Source organism: Rosa chinensis, chromosome 3, assembly GCF_002994745.2.
Source record: "Rosa chinensis cultivar Old Blush chromosome 3, RchiOBHm-V2, whole genome shotgun sequence".
Taxonomy (NCBI): domain Eukaryota; kingdom Viridiplantae; phylum Streptophyta; class Magnoliopsida; order Rosales; family Rosaceae; genus Rosa; species Rosa chinensis.
In genome coordinates, this window is record NC_037090.1 from 39,248,742 (window position 1) to 39,268,328 (window position 19,587).

A 19,587-nucleotide genomic window follows, 5' to 3' on the forward strand; every position below is an offset into this window, starting at 1 on the left:
CTCTCATAACCCCAAAACTTGATCACGATCTGTTTCCATGGGAATTTGAAGGAGAAAATAAAAAGAATCTGAATCCTAAAGAAATTGAGGTCCATAAAGATGACAAAACTGAATCAAGGTACCAGACAACTGTCATCATGGCAATTTGCCCAACCAACATGAATCAAAACTCCAGAACAATATTCCTATCTCTCAGCTGACTACAAACTTAGCTGAATTAACTCTTTGAAGATTCAGTGATCCTATTTACTCAACCTACTACTCTGTAATCCCAAAGTAAAATTTCTACCATTAAAGCTCTGCTCAACATACACATAATATTCTCAAAGCATAAAAAAGAACACTAAAATTTTAGAAAAGAAAATAAATAACCTGACATAATTTTATCAGCCATTGCCGACTTTAGTGGTGGCCAACATTGGCTTCAAATTGAAGGGTTAAAGCAAAATTTGAATGAAAATTAATAACTCTGTATAGATTCACCCAAAGCTTGAACCAAATCGCACCTCTGACATTACTATCATTTTAAGAAAGTTGACATGAGATTGTCAACATAAGTCCCATCTCAATGCAGGGTAAAATCACACACACTATTAGGTATAGAAAAGAAGTTCTGGCATGAAGGAAAAAAAAAAAAACCACCCACCGTTTGGCTAATCTACCCGAACTTAAGAGCCACAAGGGCAAAGCAGTAGCAAAAAAAAGAGAACCATGCCATATAGGACAGCAACAAATACAAAAGAAACAGAAAACCTAGCGAGAAAAACAAAGAAGAAGAAACATACGCAGCAAACAAGTGACGACAATAGCAATAACCGCAATAGTATGCAGGACTATGATCGAACCGTAAAAGCATTAGGCATATACATTATTTGGCTTTGTTTTAGGAGTTGATGATAATATTAGGGTTCCAAGCATCACAATTGAAAAAAAAAAAAAAAATCAAATTCAACAACAACAATGAACATGTTAGGTATTAGAGGTTGATATCACAAAATAATAGAGAAAAGAAAAAAGAAATCATGAAAGAGAGATGATGGAGGACCAACCTTGAACGCGCAGAGAGAAGAACTTTGATAGACTTTTCCACGCTCAAAATCTTTGCTCTGGTGGCTGGAAAAATATTGGAATTTGGTATTCATACTTAACACTACAAAGTCCATGATTTTCTATGATTTTCTAATTCCGTATGTATGAATGATATTTTGAATACCCCTAAACTTCTATTCATTTTTAAAAGTCCTAATTGAATACCCCTAGACTTTGGTGGAATTCATAAAGATTTTTTAAAATCCTAATTGAATACACCCAGACTTTTATGGACTGTTAAAAGTCTCTATTGAATACACCCAGACTTTTAAATTCCATGGATTTCTTTAAAAGTGCCAGTAATTCCATATACAATACACCCCCCTAAGTCACTGACTTCTGGCATTGATGAGCGCAAATTCATCCTCCTTCCTAGGGCCGGCTGGGCCGAACCTACCGGTTTTCAAACCGGACCATACCGTATTCGGCCAAATGCTCGGCCTACCAAAGTTTCGGCTCGGCTAAGCTGTACCGAGACAAGTCTTCGGCTCGGCTACGGTACAAGATCTCGTATATCTACCGTATACCAACCGAGAAAAGAAACTAATTCAAAATAAATTGAAACCAAAGCTTGTGCCTTCACGACTAGATAGTATGTACATTTATTATGGCATTAAGACTATAAAAATATACAATTATACATGCTTCTGCGGACTTGGATGACCTTTTATTACTTGTACTTCTCTGTCTCTTCTTCGTCTCTTGCTACGTTTCAAACATTGCTTCCCAGATCGACCCGTATCTATTTCTCCGATACCGACCGTCTATCTCGGTCGTCCCGGTTACGGTAGGAGATTTGAGCCGAATCCAGCCCTAGGTCATGGTAGTAGTACTTACGGGGCCTTTTCTGTGTCGTTGGCTTTTCGTTTCATGCAACAGTGATCGTTCTTGACTTGAAACAAGTCGAAGAGTGGAATCTATTGTAGTTTTCTTCACAACCGAAGATTCATTCAGCCAGCCATGGCTGTTTCAGGTATGCTTTCCTTTCTCTTGATTCTCAATTCAAATCTTAGCGAACGACATCTTCTTCTTCCAAGCTGCTGCTCCTTTATTTATTTTTGAACAATTGGCTTGGTACGCCACAATTTGGCTGTTTGAATTCTCCAATTGCCTATGGTTTAATTGTATAACAACAATATTTACGGCTCTCTGAGACTGTTTTGGCAGATGAGGAGAAAGATTATGAGGAGGAGGAAGAGGAGGAGGAGGAGGAGGAGCAGGCCGGTAGGGGTGGCCGACTTCTCGGATTTATGTTTGGCAATGTCAATGACTCGGGACATCTTGATGTCGATTATCTTGATGAGGTAAACCTTACTTTTCATCTTAATAAATTTGTCAGCAATCAGTCAAAATAGATATTCACAAGTTGCTTTATGTTGCTAGTTATTGACTTCAGTTTTGTAATGTAATTTACATGCTAAATTCACAGTTATGTTTTTCAGGATGCGAAGGAACATCTTGCTGCACTTGCCGACAAGCTGGATCCTTCTTTCACAGATATAGATGTATCTTCTTTCCTATTTTCCTTTCTTCTTATTATATGTAATGATATCTGCACTTATATTCCTTGGCACTCTCATTTCTTTAGCTGTGCTTTCTCTCTATGGCTCTTTTTTGTTTCCTGACACAATTTTTTTTTGTTTGATTTATAGTTGTCAGTAAAATCACAGCGAAAATCAGCTGATGCTGTCGAACAAGGTAATGTTGTAAGCCGGGGAAAGTGATCCCATGCAATTTTGTGATGTTTCTTCATACTCCCTCCCATCTCCCTCAGTTGAACTTAGTTCGTATTTATTTCCTTATCTTTATATAAGACCATTTTTCAAGTTGTGGCTATCAAGTGATACCACTTCAAGAACAAAGCCATCTTGTAATGCACTATGATGCTTCAGGTGAACATTACTAGCTATCTAACAATTTCCAACACAGCCATACCTAATATATGAGAGATTGCAAGTTAATGTAAAGAGTATAGTTCGGTGGAAATGACTTCTCTTGGTTGTGCTACTAGGGATTACAGCGGTACAGCTTGGTTAAAGTACATAAAAATGAACCACCCCCCCTGCCTTTCATACTTCTTTTTCCATGAAGTTGAGAATTATTGGCTTTATATGCATGGTACTCTAAACTAATAGAAAGCCAATAACTTGTTTGTCTAATCTCACGAAAAATCTCCTATTAAATTGAAAGGTGGGAATATGTGAAGCAATCTAGACATTTGTTATGACAAACTATTGCCCACCCCATGTCCCCAAATAGCTAGGAGCCTTCCCACGAATCTGTAGTTACGTATTTGAACATATATTCTTCCAGTTAGCTACTAATGCACACGCACACATGCCCATACGATACCTGTGCAACTTTATTTTACTTTCTGAGTTGCACTCATAGCATGCTTACGTACGTACCTGGACTGAGAAAGATTTGGGTTGAAAAGGCATTACATATGAAATTGATTTGAGGGGTTCTCATTAGATTTGTCACTAGCTCTCTGGAATCTGGAGTTAGGGTGATTGCTGTTTGGACGGTTAGGATCAGAATCATATTACCTGTTACTAAAATATCCATTATCCCGCAGGAATTTATATCCTTCTATCATCTTCAAATGCCAAAAATTGGATTACAAATAATTGGTATCTGATGTATGCCTCTGTATCATTTTATGAAAAAGGAGGCAGGCATGCTGTTGCAAGTTCAATAATGTGGATACTAAGATAGTCTCTGTATATAAGAATATTCAATTACAAATGTCGTTTCACTCATTAAACTCAGAAAAGAAAATTTGGACGAAGGAAAATGATCAACAAAAAGAACAGAAAGGCTGCTTGGAGACTGATGGAAGATCAATTACTGATATCATCTAATTGGTTTATGACCATAGCTACCCCGTCTCTGTCTCTCTAAGTTTTCTTTCCTAATAGATTATTAATCACTAGGGCCAGAGGATAATTTGATACATCGTTGGGAAGGACCATTTGTTAAAAATAATGCATATTGACCTTTCTATTTTGTTCTTTTCCTGTGTGAAAATCTTTCCTTATTTGCATGTTTGGGGGTTTGGGAAAGGCTGTCCAACCCTTCCCTTGAAGCAGTAAGAAATAAAGATTTAGTTTTGTGAATATTGTCATTTCAAATGTTCTGACTCTGCTTTCGTATGTTTTATTATATCAGATTATGATGAGAAGGCTGAAAATGCAGTTAATTATTTTGATATTGATGAGGAATTTGAGGGACCAGAGATTCAAGCTGCTACTGAGGAGGACCATCTCTTGCCCAAAAAGGAATATCTTTCTGCAGAAGTTTCATGGGCCAAATTACGTGATGCAGGAGATGAGGAGGAGGAAAATTATGATGAGGAAAGTTATCAGGAAGAGGAACATGAGGTGGTTGAAAATGATGTTGATGTTCAGTCTATCTCTGTCTCTGGTATGTATGCATTAAATACAGTTTTCTGCTAGTTGTTCATTTCCATCACATATTTATATCAATCTGTCACTTGATCACGTATAGGTTTAACATTTTAATGATTATTTATGGCATGGAAAAAATGTCTAAAGTGTGGTCTATAGCTAAAATAGATTATGAAATACAATAAAATTTTCAGGCGGAAAGTATGTGAATGTCTTATAAGCTGCTAGATATTCCAAGAACATGAGTAATGAAAATTATAGTTGTTAGTACTGATGTCGTGGTACAAAATGGTACTTGCCTTTCAGGATTTTGTATATATTATTATTTTTTTCGTTTATATTATATCGAAATAATATTTTGTGTGCACTACTAGGTGCAATTTTTATTCAAATGAGAAGTGTACGGAAAATGTGAGAATCTTATAAGCAATCTAGGCATATGTATTATATGCACTTGTTAATACTAACTCTTTCTTGTAGAAATGTGTTTGCAGTTGTTTGCTCTTTTAAACAAGCAACTGTACATTACAGAGCCTATATGAAGGAGATTAATATGGATTATGATCCTGTTTCTCCCTGGTTTATTTTATTGTTTTTTTTTTGGGATCGTTTTCTGCTCTGATATTTGACGTACTTTGCATTACATGCTCAGGTGATGAGGGTGTGCATATTGTAGCGGATCATAAAGGACAAACATCTGAGGAGAATGGTTGTGAAATTGGCTCGTTAGATTCTGAAAATTTGGTTGATCATGCAGAAGAGCTTCAGGTCAGATTCTGATTATATCTGAAAGATGCACATCTTTTCATGCATTTGGTACTTATTTCATTAGAAACATATTCGTTAAAATATATAAGGTGGTTGTCTGCACTGGACATTACTTCTACTGAGTTTTAATACCACACTCAGTTACACTTGGAATTATACCAACTATATTAAAAGATGCAGCATTTTCACAGTACAGTGAAACTAGAAACAACTGCATTCTAAGCTGAAAATTCTTGCAAAATAAACCGTTGCCATGTCATTCCATAGACTTTGGCTTGAGCCTAAAATTTGTGTGGAATCCCAACCATTTGCACGCAGTTTGTATATACTTCTGATGGTAGAATACCATTAAGAAACGTTTTCCTGAGTAATGTCTCTATCCTCCCCACCCAAGTCAACCTAACAACCTAAAACTGATTCCTTAAAGAAGATTTTACCGAAGCCTGAAAATATAAGAGTTGTGCAAATGGGATTTGGAGAGTATCTCTATTAGCCTGCTAGGTTGACTATGGTGTTACCCTCTTCATATATCACCTAAATTTTATACAGTTTATGTGTGAAGAGAAGTTAAGTGGTCGTTTGGTACACTGGACTATGTTGGACCTTCCTATTTCCCTGAACTGTCCCAGACTCGCCTAGACTAGCTTAGACTGGCTTAGGCTGAACTAAGTGCCTAAATTGTGTTTTATATTTGACAGTGTGGGGACTAAGAAGGTGGATGAAATTGAGTTGTTCTTTCTTTTGTTTTTCTCAAAATAAAAATTGTGGTATCTTCTCATAGTCAATACTCAAAACCAAGTTATATCCTATTTGTTGGATTATGTTTTTTGTGATTTAATCAATAAGATCTGTTTTTTGTGCTTTTGGACAAGTTGGGGACACTGTGGAAATGATAATATTGCTTCTCTACAGTAGTCATGCAATGACATTGCACTAGCTTTGGTACTGTTGGGTTTTGCTATTCTTTTGCTCTAATTTCTTTAAGATGCTATAGTAAATGTAGTCGGAGACGTTGGGCACATGAGTGTGATTATTTTCTTTGTATGAGGGTATATGCATTCCTGATCATGTTACTGACAGTGCCTGTCACTTTTCTGTAACTTTTCATTGAGGTTTACATCTCTCTCTCTCTCTCTCTCTCATGATCCTATAGGACATACTTTCAGACAGAAGTTCCACACCATTGCCCGTTCTATGCATAGAAGACGGATTGGTGATCTTACGGTTTTCAGAAATCTTTGGCATTCATGTACCCTTAAAGAAGGCTGAAAAAAGAGACCATAGGTACTCTGTTGCTAAAGGTATTCTTTATTGTTGCTTGACTCCATGAATTAATTCATGTGAAAAATTACATCTTTTGATGGCCTCAAACTCCTCTGTCGAAGGAATGCTATCATTAAATTTTTTTATACATCTTTTCTTTTCTGGGAGACTTTCTGTAGCATTTTTCTTTGGCTTCTTTTTTTTTTCTAGAGCTCATAATTTTCCTTTAAAAAGATCTTTTTTTTTTTTTTTTAGTCTGAACAACAGGGCATCTGTTCTGCTATTGTTTTCTTCCGATAGTTTTAGTGTTTAATAAATGGATATCCTTCCAGATAGGTATGAATCGATGGATATCTCTGATATTGTTGAAGACGATGAAGAGGCATTCCTAAAAGGAACTGGTGACGGAGTTCCATCTTTAAAACAGGCAGGTGCAGTGAAACATGCTATCTCAGAATTCAATAATGATGACTTCGACATTGCAAAATTTGACTTTGTAAAAGAGGATGCCCCTGTGGATTTGTGGGATGGGCCAGGAAAGAGCATGTGCCTCCTCGCAGAACCGATGAAAGAGGATAGCATTGTGGAGCCTTCTATGGAAACAAAATCACCTTTGTGTTCTACATTTTACCCTCTTGATCAGCACGACTGGGAAGAGGAAATTCTTTGGGGAAACTCTCCTGCAACGAGTAACAAGTTTGTTGAAAGTTGTGAAATTTCCGGACCTGATGAAGCTTCAATTAATAGTGAAACCGAACCTGATACTGGGTCACAAAAGATTCAGACACACTCCCAAAAAGAACTTGATGAGAAGGATCCTGGTCTTACGCTACACAGCTACTCTACTCTGTTGGAGCCTTTCGGCTCAAGAAATCTGTCAGGACCGCCATGTCCCAGTTTATCAGAAAGCAGATACCATCCCCAACTTTTAAGGCTAGAATCTCGATATGAAGTGGATGATCTTGCAGATGGTAGAGTGGAGAATTCTGGTGAGAAGCTTCATAAGGGACATGCTGTGAGGCATTTCAGCAAACTTAGCTCAAAAAACAGAGACATACTGGAAGGATCTTGGTTAGATCAAATAATTTGGGACCCAGATATACCCATTAGGAAGCCAAAGCTTATCCTTGATCTTGAAGATGAGCAAATGCTTTTTGAGATTTTGGATAACAAAGACTCTGAACATCTTAAGCTTCATTCAGGGGCCATGATTGTGACTCGCCCTTTAAAGTCAAGCAATGGGGACTCTTTGGAGCTGCCAAATCATGGAGGTCAATTTGGTTGGCGATATGTTGCTAATGACAAACACTATTCAAACAGGAAAACTTCTCAGCAACTAAAATCAAATTCTAAAAAACGCACTGCTCAAGGCATAAAGATTTATCACTCACAACCTGCACTGATGCTACAGACGATGAAGTTGAAGTTGAGCAAGTAAGATGGATACTATTTTTTTTATATTGCTGCGTGCTTAGTTGATTTATCATGCTTTATTCGGGTAGATGTTGTATTGTTGACTTCTTTACGCTTCTTAATTTCAATTTTCAAGAAGTAACAATATTTTAAAACGATTAACAGAAACCTAATGTTTTAATATGTATACTCCATGAGAAGATTTTAGCATATTAAGTGCCAATTTAATGGATTAAAAGATCTGAAGTAGATATGTATATTAAGCTTATCTCTAACAAAATAGAATTATCATAATCGATAACAAAGGCGCCTTACATCTCCTTTTTGAACTCCTAGTATAGTGAGATTTTGTTTTGTTTTGATAGAGTCCCTTACATTATCGGGTTATGGCCTCTCAGTAATCTGTAGATTGTAGGAAAAGATTGGTTCAAAGGTTGGTCACCACCCAGGAACTTATTGACCAACAGAAAATAGTGGCTCTGTGTGTATTGTAAATATTGCCCATCTATGCTGGCACTTGTTATCACACATACAGATGCTGCTTGGCTCGAGCATCTTGCACACCAAGAAGTCGGTATTTATCATTTTCAATGGCCTAAATTCATTGTAGGTTTTAAAGCAGGAGAAAAGTCCTTGGCATAGATGCTTTTGTTGCTCAAGTGTAATCAAGCCAAGTGCCTTCTAAAATTTATTTAGTTACAAAAGCCTTAGAATTGATGACTGCATTTAGGTCGCGTTAGTTTTATTTTATGCATGGGTATTCAGTTCATCATGACAATCTCAGTTTTAATTTGTGCTGTGAATCTGCCATCCAATGCCACCCACATCCTACTCTTAGACTTATTCTTACATGCTGGTATTTTTTTTTTTTTTTGCCCCCTTTGCAGCAAGGATCTTGCTAATTTTCATCGACCAAAAGCTTTGTGGTATCCCCATGATATTCAAATAGCTGTAAAAGAACAAGGGAAGCTGTCCACTCAAGGACCAATGAGAATTATTATAAAGAGCTTGGGTGGCAAAGGCAGTAAGGTTCATGTAGGTGCTGAGGAAACTGTTTCTTGTGTTAAAGCAAAAGCTTCCAAAAAGCTAGGTTGGAACCTCTCTTTTCGATATGTTTATTCCATTCATATTAGTTTTATGTTTTAGAAATAGATGCGTAGTTTTAATGCGCATAGTTGCAGTATATATTTTTGAGAAGTATAAAAGCTCACTCACTACAATTGTTTTTGTAGACTTTAAGCCATCCGAAACAGTGAAGATGTTTTACTTGGGGAGGGAACTTGAAGATGATAAAACACTTGCTGCTCAAAATGTTAAACCAAACTCTTTGGTTCATCTTGTTCGTACAAAAATATGTTTGTTGCCAAGGGCACAAAAGCTTCCTGGTGAGAATAAATCTTTGCGGCCTCCTGGAGCATTTAAGAAGAAATCTGACCTTTCCGTGAAAGATGGACATGTCTTTCTGGTTGAGTAAGCCACTGCACCCTCGCCCTCTGTATGAGATTGTTACTTCCTTATCCTTCAACCAATGCTATTAATTTTTGACAATAAGAGGTTCTGGCTGACGCTTCTCTTTGGATCTTGCCATTAAATTTTTTTATTTAAAAGACCGGTCTGAATATTTTCGGAACGTCTTTCATTGCACCATTATAGGGAGTTTTGAGAAAAACCCTCCCCCGCTTCCTGTTTGGTGGTGAAAACCTTTTTTCAACGTTGGACTGTAGACATATAGTTGCTACCTTTTGCAGCACATCTATTGAGTTGGAGGTTTTATATGAAGGAGCATTTGAATGCGAGTTTGGCATACTTAAACTGTCGGAACCTTCCTCAGGAAAAAAAATATAACCAAAAAGAAAAAACAAACAAAAAGCCTTGTGGAAGCTGCAGATGCTGGATAACGAGTAGATTCACTGATAGAGTGATAGGAAGAAGAAAGCATTATGAAAGACCCCACATTTGACAATTGGAGTTTCTGTTGTGAGGCTGAAGTCCTCGTAGGAATGCTTTGAAGGTTCTCCTTTGTTGTTTCTTAGAACTTCAACTCTTTCGTAGTTTAGACTTTAGATGTTATATCTGTTTTCTCTTAGGGGCACCTACAATGGGTCCTTGTAAACTGCTTCACTATATGAAAACACTAATATTATTGAACATATTTTGAAGCAACCTGTCATTTGAATTTACATTCTATGTAATTAGAATAAGATTTTAATCATAACTTCTAGTGCCAAGTATCTCAACTTTTTGCTTCGGGTTGTGTTATCCTGCTCTCACTAAATACAAACTCTCATTAGTTATTTTGAGAAGCACTTTTTTTCCCCCCAGCAAAGGGCTTCTTGCATAAAAACTATCAGAATATATTTGTTTAATGCTTTTACGTTGATGCCTAGCTAGAATGTTTTCAAATGTAGAGAGTGGTGCCCTTACCAGACTAATTTGATTTATCATCTTTCTAGGTATTGTGAGGAAAGACCTTTACTTTTGAGCAATGTTGGTATGGGTGCAAGATTATGCACTTATTATCACAAATCAGCCCCAGATGATCAAACTGGTTCGTCGTTGCGGAATGAAAACAGCAGCTTGGGACATGTGATTTCGCTAAACCCTGCTGATAAATCACCTTATCTGGGAGATACGAAAGCTGGATGTCGTCAATCATCTCTGGAAACAAACATGTACAGAGCACCTGTATTTTCTCATAAGGTGCCGTCAACTGATTATCTATTAGTTCGCTCTGCAAAGGGAAAGCTTTCAATTAGACGCATAGACAGGCTAACTGTAGTCGGACAGCAGGTGTGTTGTTCAATAACCTCCGCTTCTTACTTCTGCCTTCGATATTTTACTTTTGATTTCCTTCTCTTTTGTTTACAGTTTTTATTTTTCTTCTTTTCTTGTGGTGATCAAGAAGTGATTTAAGCAATAATTGTTGGTTGGTGATTATCACAAGTCTCATGCATTAAAAATTACAGCCCCTTTGTTTTTTTATTCTGTTCTTGAGTAGGTATGGAAGTTTGTTTGTTGTACCATGTTCTTAGAAATTTTTTTTCTTTTAATTTTAAAACCACAGTTAGAAATAGTATTATCTTTGTGCTTATCGTTTTTCCGTGCTTAGATGATGAATTTGTGGTTCTTACGCAAAAACAAAAAATGGTAAATTTATTAACCTAAATTCACGCTCACTCATGAAGTGACATGGTAAAATGCCAAGTTGGACAACTATTGATAAGAGTCTAGCAAGTACCGTAAGGAATATACTATCAACTATGCCCATTTTGAGTATGGACGAAGTGGAATCTCTGTGTTTTTTTTTTTTATTTTATAAATTTTATTGTACTTTTACAATTATTGTTGTTGTTGTTGTTGGTATTTTGTTACTTAAGAAGAACCAAAGGATTGATTTTTTATCTTGCAAAGTGTAAAATAAAAAAATAGAAAAATTGATGATGTTCTAGATGGAGAGCACATTAGATACAAAGGTACATGCATAATGGTCATAGCCAGAGTGACAATATATAGTGGCGGCACGCCACTGTGTACTGTTCTTTCTATATTTCCCCCTCTCCCTTTCTCTCTGTCACTATATCTTTGTGTTTGTATACGTTTCTGTGTAGTCATTGTATTTGAAAAGATTTGATCAGAGGATCCTCATATTTGCATGGTCAGAATATCCTTACAATATTATGCAGATTTTGTGATATTTATCAGCCGGTTAATTTTTATTTTTCTTATTTTATTATTTTGTTTTCTTTTTCCTTTCAGAGTAGGATAAGGAGTTGCATAGTGTTTATTTCCAAATTGTGCACGGCCAATAACTACCATTCTCAGTAGATCTCGCTGATTAGGAAATCACCTTTCCTCAACTATAAGGGGAAATTGAGCAGTCTGATTTAATTGTTGTTTGCAGGAACCTCTCATGGAGGTAATGTCTCCTGGAACCAAGAATCTTCAAAATTACATGATTAGCAGGCTTCTAGTCTACATTTGCCGTGAGTTCCGTGCTGCCGAAAAGCGCCATTTTCTTCCTTGTATCCGTGCAGAAGAGTTACTTTCACAATTTCCTTACCTAACTGATACCTTTATTAAAAAGAAGCTGAAGGAACTTGCGAATTTGCAGGTACTTGTCTATTTGTTAAATTTTTTCATGGCACATGTTAGTTTGAGAGCTCTAGAGCTGCAAGTCCGTAACTCTGTTCTACTGAGCATCATAAATTGATATGTGACAATTCAGAAGGGATCAAATGGAAGATGGATTTGGGTTAAGAAGCGCAATTTCCGGATTTTCTCAGAGGATGAATTACGGAATATGGTGAAGCCAGAAGAGGTTAGTTGTACTTGAAGGCTTTTTGTCTTTTGTTTCTACTAAGCAGTTCATTAATGAAGAGTGGACAAGCTATAACTAAGTGTAGACAGCAACAGCCGAAGAAACCAACCGAAACGAAGATGAACCACTGTGGCAGTTAGGAATTAGTTTGCATCAAAGTCTTTTTTAGCAGTATCCAATGTTTAACTGCCACATTATGTGGTTTAAATGTGGTACACTTGGCATTATTCTAGAAACAATGACAATAACAATCTACTTGATAGTTTTGCTGGAACTTCTCCCTTTGTGTTCAATTTGATTTTGGTTAGCTGCACATCATTCTACTCGTGTGTGTTTGTGTGTGTGTGTATATATATATATCACTTTTTTATATTTAAATAGAAATGAGATTACAAATATAAATAATTCTTTCTATAAGAGAACAAGGGTAAATATTACAACTGAAATCTCAAGCAAGCTAGTACGGGACAGAAAAAGGAGCATCATAGTGATAGATACTAAATAGTTTGCTTCCTGTCACCTTTTAGGCTTTGGAATGTCATTTGACTTTAGTTTGAATTAGAACTCTTTCCAACTAATTGAATTAAGAATATTAAAAGGGTATTCTATCAACACCCTCTTCACTTTTCTGTTCCTTCAATTTTACTGCATTATATAACTTGTTGACAATACAGTCCCATTGTTTTGTAAAGTTTCCTTGTGTTGAGGGTATAATGGACAATTTATACATTCAAGCTAGAATAATTTAAATAAAATACAAAAAGGGTGTGTAGATTGTCTTTTACAGGGTGCTAATAATAACTTCCATATTTTACCATATTCACAACTTTAATAGCTGCATGTTTATAAGTATAATTCTCTAGTTTGGCTGTAAAATATACACACACACTGAGAAGAAGTGGACAAATTCATTGGTTTTATGGATTATTTATATGAACAATTAGAAAAATGAATATGAATAAAAGCTTTTTTTTTTCTTTTCTTCCTGTAGATGACAGAAAACTTTGCATTTTGTTATAATTCGGTTCTGAAGATTACAGTTTTTCTTCTATTTTGCTAGATTGGAAACCAGCTGTACTGAAGGGTTATTTCATGATTATGATGGGTTACATGCAATCATCTTGTTTTCTTTAATGCACGTAACTAAAATCAGTTTTAGGCATATACTAATATTTTAACTGTGACATGCAATTTGGATGACTTCCACACCAGTAGTTGTAGAACTTGTTCCAACTTTACTATTTTTTTTTCTTTGGGTTAATGGTATCAATAGAAACAGAGCTATGAACCGAGGAGTTTCATAGTGTTAGTTTTTTGTCCATCCTATGACTTGCCATGCATGTTTATTACGTGTCTGTTGTCTTGTCTTGAACAATCGACAAATACTTATTTTCTTTTTATCTGGATCCAGTCACGATGTTGGAATCTCTGAATGCATGGCACTATTGATTTGTCATCAAGCCTATTGTTAGTAATGATGAATGAGGGAAATAGTTAATTTGGCTTATCCATGACACTTTAAGTCTGAACACAGCAGTTTAAATAGTATTTATTTGCAAAGACTTATGATGTTTACATACCCTCTTTTTTTGTTGTTTTCATCATTGGGGTTTAGGTATGTGCCTATGAAAGCATGCAAGCTGGTCTTTATAGGCTCAAGCATTTAGGAATTACTGAAACACATCCTTCAGCCATATCATCTGCAATGAGTCGTCTCCCTGATGAAGCAATTACTCTGGCTGCTGCATCCCACATTGAAAGGGAACTACAGATTACTCCATGGAACTTGAGTAGCAATTTTGTAGCTTGTACACTGGTAAATATATCTCTTGGATATGATAGTTTTATATTTATTTTCTTTTCTCCTTTTTTTTTTGGATGTGCACTTTTACATATTGTTTCTGTTTGTAAGGTTCAGGGTATATTTTCCCATAGCAATATCTCTGGGATTGCTGAAAATCCTATTAATCATCAGACCCTTTTCTTTTCTTTAATGATCTATTTATATGACTGTTCCCTTTTCAGGGAAAAGAAACTATTGAGCGTTTGGAAATATCTGGTGTGGGTGATCCATCTGGTAGGGGCCTAGGGTTTAGTTATGTTCGTGCTACTCCGAAAGCATCAATGTCAAGCGCTGTTGTGAAGAAGAAATCTGCTGCTGGTCGAGGAGGTTCCACTGTTACCGGAACAGATTCTGATTTACGCAGATTAAGCATGGAAGCTGCACGAGAGGTGAACTCATCTGCCTTAAAATCATACTTTCTGAGTAATGTCTTGTCAATGTTGTTGTTGGTGTTTTTTTGTTTTTGTTTTTGTGACGGATGAAACAGATCCAACACAATACACATGATGTTAGCAGTATAGATTGTCTGTTAAACATTAAGTTATAAAAGTTGCAATGTCAACCTTCTGTTCATCTTAGTCAGTCAAACATTCCTCTGTTAATAGTGTTTTGTTCTTTATTCTTGTACTAATTATGCATCTCTCAAACTCAATCCAAACTCAAGTGCAAATGAATTTGACACCTCAGATCTAAACTCTCATATTTGCATACATATGGTCTTCCACAATAAGAGCCTTCCATTTTCTAAACCTTTATTACCTGTACAGAAATTCAATCAAATTCAGAGATTATTTACCCAGCCATTTCTATGAACCAAATAGATGGTTTGGTTAAAAGGGAACATCTCATGACGAATTGTTCACTTGTTTGATGCAATTGTATGACTAAATCATCTCTAACTTGATGATTTTTGCGGTCACCATCTATAAAGAGTGGTTTAGTTTGTGAACAGGTCTAATCAATACACTAAACTACCTAATGAAAAGATGGTGACCGAATTTGTATAGGAGTATTTTCCTAGAAGTATGCAAAAGAAGAATTGGATAAACCGAGACATAAAATCCAGGTTCATCAATAAGTACCAATTCTAGTTGTCAGTCACCAAAACAGAACTCTGGCCATAAAAGTTTATTGTTAAGAATAGGTTTCATTTTCCGGTAGCTATGAGGTGAGCTTCAGAGGCTTCTCAACATTTCTCCAGAATCAAGTCTGAATGTATATAGACAAAGAAGCATGAGGCATGCATATATGAGTTGATGAAACCTACATCTTTGATCTTCTACCTCAGTTCAAAATCATTGATGAAACCTATGGTTGTATATAACTGGATTTCTTTATCTAGACAGTCAAACAGGTTAAAATAATAGGTCACTCCCCTGACCTGCATTGAATATTTCAGAAGCATTTAAAATTATCTTCATTCTGGTACAATAGTATTGTATTGTAGGCTCCTAATGTTCTGCAATATCTACAGTTGTTTTGTTCCCATTTTTCTAATTTTGCTGTACTCTTGTAAACAAAACTGAGCTATTTTTTTCCAGGTTCTTCTTAAATTTGGCGTTTCTGATGAACTGATTGCGAGGCAGACTAGATGGCATCGGATTGCAATGATACGTAAGCTATCAAGTGAGCAAGCTGCATCTGGGGTCAAAGTCGATGCAAATACTATCAGCAAATATGCACGTGGACAGCGTATGTCCTTTCTTCAGCTGCAGCAGCAGAACCGTGAGAAGTGTCAAGAAATTTGGGAACGACAAGTTCAGAGTCTTTCAGCTGTAGATGGTGATGAAAATGAAAGTGATTCTGAAGGAAATAATAGTGACCTAGATTCCTTTGCTGGGGATTTAGAAAACCTGCTTGATGCAGAAGAATGTGAAGAAGGGCTAGGGGGTAAACATGAATCCAACTATGATAAGGCAGATGGTGTTAAAGGGCTTAAAATGAGAAGGCGCCCCTCCTTGGCTCAGGCAGAAGAGGAAAATGAAGATGAAGCAGCTGAAGCAGCTGAATTATGCAGGTTACTTATGGATGGTAAGCGTACTAAGACAAAATATGATTAATCCAAATGAAGTGCTTTTGTTTGGCATTAAGTAGCCACACTGTATGTATGTCCCGTAGAATTGTTGTCTTTAGCACTTGCTGTTGTTCATGTTTATGCTGTGCTAAAAGTTTTCAATTGTGGATATTTTGTCTCTCTTGGGTAGCCATACCGTGTGTAGGTTGTGTTAAATGGACAATGGCCAAAAACTTGAACTCACATCAATCCTCTTAATGTGCTATTTGTTTTCTGTTATTCTTTATATTTTGTGAATGTATCAACAGATACATTGGTCATTGTACTCTGGTAACTTTTTTGGCGGTATCTAATGACATTATATGCTTTGTGATATATAGTTGACCAATATAGTTGTTACACAGATGATGAAACTGAGAGGAAGAGAAAAAAGAAAACAAGAGTTGTGGGGGATGAAGCTCGTTTGGGTCCAGGCTCCCGAACAGGTTATGGGTTTGAGAATGCAGATAGGGTAAAGCAAATCATTGATGCAGGACAACCTGATGGTTCCTATACTTCAAAAGAGAATCCAATTGGAGACGCGAAAGTGGTAAAAAAGAGACCTTTTGGCCGTATTTATTTTTTGTTTATTGCTTTTTTAGTTCAGCTCTTTTGTTCAATTTGCAAAAAGCACAGTATGTCCAGTGATGAAGATATTCTTTCTTCTTTTAATTGCAATTAATGTACTTAATTTGATTGCAGATGGAAAATCTTCTTAAAAGAAACAAGACTGGAAAACTCAAAGGAATGAAACAGAATGATGCTGCGCCTTTGGGTCTAACAAACAAAAAACTGAAAATATCAGGAGATGGGGTCAACAAGGCAAGCATATCCCTTAACTGCTGGTTTCTTAGCTTCTTATTTTTTCCTTTCTTTTCCAATATTGTTTGCTGTACGTTTTTGTAATTGAAGACAAGTTTTTCTTTTCTTTTTTGTGGTCAAAGAGAAAGTTTTGTTATAGATTTGTGTTACATAGATGTTTTATGTGGTAAGTTCCCGTCATTGGCATCACATGTTTTTGAGATCGAGTCTTTGAGACATATATCTATTATGCTTGAGTTGATTTTTTTTTTTTTTTTTGATTTTTTTTAGAGGGGTGGGGTTGAAATATGTTAAGAACCTGTAATGAAGTGGAATTTATATTCTACCACTTATTTTTCTAAATTTGTTATGTAATCGCTTAACCTTTTTTTATTTTAAATAATTGTTAATTCAACATGCTCTTTGAATTCAGGTGTTTAAGGAGAAGAAATCAGCAAGAGACAGTTTTGTCTGTGGAGCATGTGGTCAGGTACATAACTCAGATCAGAATTTGGTAATAATCTGTAAATAAGGTAAAATAGTCATTTATCTTTTGATTGGCCAGCTTGGACACATGAGGACAAACAAGAACTGCCCCAAGTATGGAGAAGATCACGAAACACACCTGGAAGCTCCAGATCTGGAGAAAGCATCTGGGAAGTCCACTACCCTGAATTCATCTAATCAGTCTCAGCAGAAAACTACTGCAAAGAAGCTGAATAAAAGTGCAGCTAAAATTGCCAGGGTTGAAGCTTCTGAAGTTGAAACCCCAAAGGTTCTCCCAGTGATATTCAAATATGGGTCAACAGAAAAGGTTCCTGATAAACAGGCTCCTGGAGAGACTGAGAGTTCTGAGCGGCCGGCCACATCTGATCCTGAAACTGGGAAGTCTACTCTTAAGGTTAATAAAATAATAATTTCCAAGGCAAAAAAACCTGAAAATGTACCAGTTGAACCACAAAAACCCCCTATAGTTATACGGCCTCCGACTGATATAGTTAGGAGTCATGTTGAACCACAGAAGCCAACCATTGTTATACGACCACCAGCAAATACAGACAGAGATCTGGTGGAATCTGAAAGGCCCTCTACTGGTAAACAGTCATCAATGGAAGCACATAAAGAGCAACAGCATAAGAAAATCATAATTAAGCGTCCCAAAGAAGTTATTGATCTAGATCAAGTCAGTCAGGATGGGAGCACTCGTGATGAGCACAGGAAAACTAAAAGAATTGTTGAATTGACAAGTTCTGGAAAGCACAGGAAGCAGGATAACACAAATTTTGCAAAGGAAGCAGCAAAAAAGAAAGCTAGAGATGATAGGAGATTGTGGGAGGAGCAGGAAAAACGAAGAAATGAAGAGAGATTGAGAGAAGAGAGGGTCAGAAGGCATTATGAAGAGGAAATGAGGATGATAGAGGAGAAAGAAAGAGTAGTGGAGCTCAGGCGATATGAAGCAGCCATCAGACAAGAGAGGGAGGAAGAAGAACGTCAGAAAGCAAGGAACAAGAAGACGAAGAAACGGCCTGCAATAAGAGAGGACTATTTAGAGGACTCACAGACAAGAAGGTTTGATAATAGAATGCCAGAAAGAGATCGAGGCACCAAAAGGAGGCCAGTTGTTGAGTTGGGAAGGTATGGTGGAGAATCTGCCCCAAGTACAAAGCGTCGTAGAGGAGGAGAGGTAGGTTTCTATTGATATCTGCAATATTAGTAACTGCAATTTCTACAGAATCTGTAGTAGCATGCCCATGGTTGCCAAAGTAATTCTCATAGATTAATTAAAATCTGCAAAATTGTAAGAACTGTTTGCTTAATTTCTGTACAGGTTGGTTTGGCAAACATCTTGGAGCATATTGTAGAAACCCTCAAAGATCGAATTGAAGTTTCGTATCTTTTTCTTAAACCTGTGTCCAAAAAGGAAGCTCCAGATTACCTGAACTTTGTAGAGCGCCCCATGGATCTATCAACAATTAGGGAGAAGGTAAGGAAAATGGAGTACAAGAGCCGGGAGCAATTCAGGCATGACGTTGCTCAGATCACCATCAATGCCCACTTATATAATGACGGTCGTAATCCAGGTATCCCTCCCCTTGCAGATCAACTTTTAGAGATCTGTGACTATATGCTGATTGAGAATGATGAAAGCTTGACTGAAGCTGAAGCAGGCATTGAATCTGTAGATAACTAAATATCGCACAATTTTTTTTTTTTTTTTTGGGGGTGGGGGAGATCTTTCTAACTGTGGAAGCTTCTTGGTCGTTTCTGCTCTGATCAAGAAGACGGCTTGACATTATCTTGCTATGTAGCATCAATGTAGGAAATATTTTGTAACCAATTTAAGTGGTTACAAAGTTGCATCAGTTATACAGTGCAGATCTACGTCTTTACTTCATCAGACAACCTTGGTTGGCCTTGCGAATAACTATTTTGTTGTTATGAAGTAAAAAAAAGAAAAAGTTGGAGAAGTAGGATATTAATCTTATGGAAAACCACTCAACATTGTGTTCTGTTAGTTACTTCTTGCAGAGTTCCTCTATATTTAATTCAGTCTCAAAATTCTTAGAAGCGGCATTGGTTTAGCCCGCCCTAGTTTTGTCTCTTGGATCCGTCTCTGCTCAACAAATAT

The 19,587-nt window shown here is 36.6% G+C and overlaps 1 protein-coding gene across 5 annotated transcripts; it reads left to right on the forward strand.

Moving 5' to 3' along the window:
* The first annotated feature begins 1,733 nt into the window (after positions 1-1,733).
* Positions 1,734-19,383, forward strand: LOC112193480 (transcription initiation factor TFIID subunit 1). 5 transcript variants are annotated; one of them, XM_040517077.1, is made up of 21 exons: positions 1,734-2,062; positions 2,257-2,393; positions 2,519-2,594; positions 2,742-2,787; positions 4,261-4,515; positions 5,152-5,267; positions 6,421-6,568; positions 6,863-7,964; positions 8,831-9,033; positions 9,176-9,413; positions 10,397-10,733; positions 11,845-12,054; positions 12,169-12,261; positions 13,877-14,077; positions 14,287-14,493; positions 15,646-16,135; positions 16,499-16,707; positions 16,860-16,979; positions 17,392-17,448; positions 17,524-18,642; positions 18,787-19,383. In XM_040517077.1, the coding sequence occupies exons 2-21, from the start codon at positions 2,257-2,259 to the stop codon at positions 19,147-19,149; spliced, it is 5,727 nt and encodes a 1,908-aa protein (XP_040373011.1). In that variant the 5' UTR covers positions 1,734-2,062; the 3' UTR covers positions 19,150-19,383. The 5 variants fall into 5 exon arrangements, with proteins under 5 accessions (XP_040373011.1, XP_024189415.1, XP_024189416.1 ...); XM_024333647.2 differs by having other exon boundaries at positions 2,532-2,594; XM_024333648.2 differs by having other exon boundaries at positions 2,532-2,594; positions 12,172-12,261.
* The last annotated feature ends 204 nt before the right edge of the window (positions 19,384-19,587 follow it).

Excerpts from the sequence above, each read along its gene's own strand:
- LOC112193480 (XM_040517077.1), top strand. The coding sequence starts at position 2,257 with ATGAGGAGAAAGATTATGAGGAGGAGGAAGAGGAGGAGGAGGAGGAGG. Across the intron at positions 14,078-14,286 it reads ATTTTGTAGCTTGTACACTG|GGAAAAGAAACTATTGAGCG; the intron begins GTAAATATATCT and ends TTCCCTTTTCAG. Across the intron at positions 17,449-17,523 it reads TCTGTGGAGCATGTGGTCAG|CTTGGACACATGAGGACAAA; the intron begins GTACATAACTCA and ends TTGATTGGCCAG.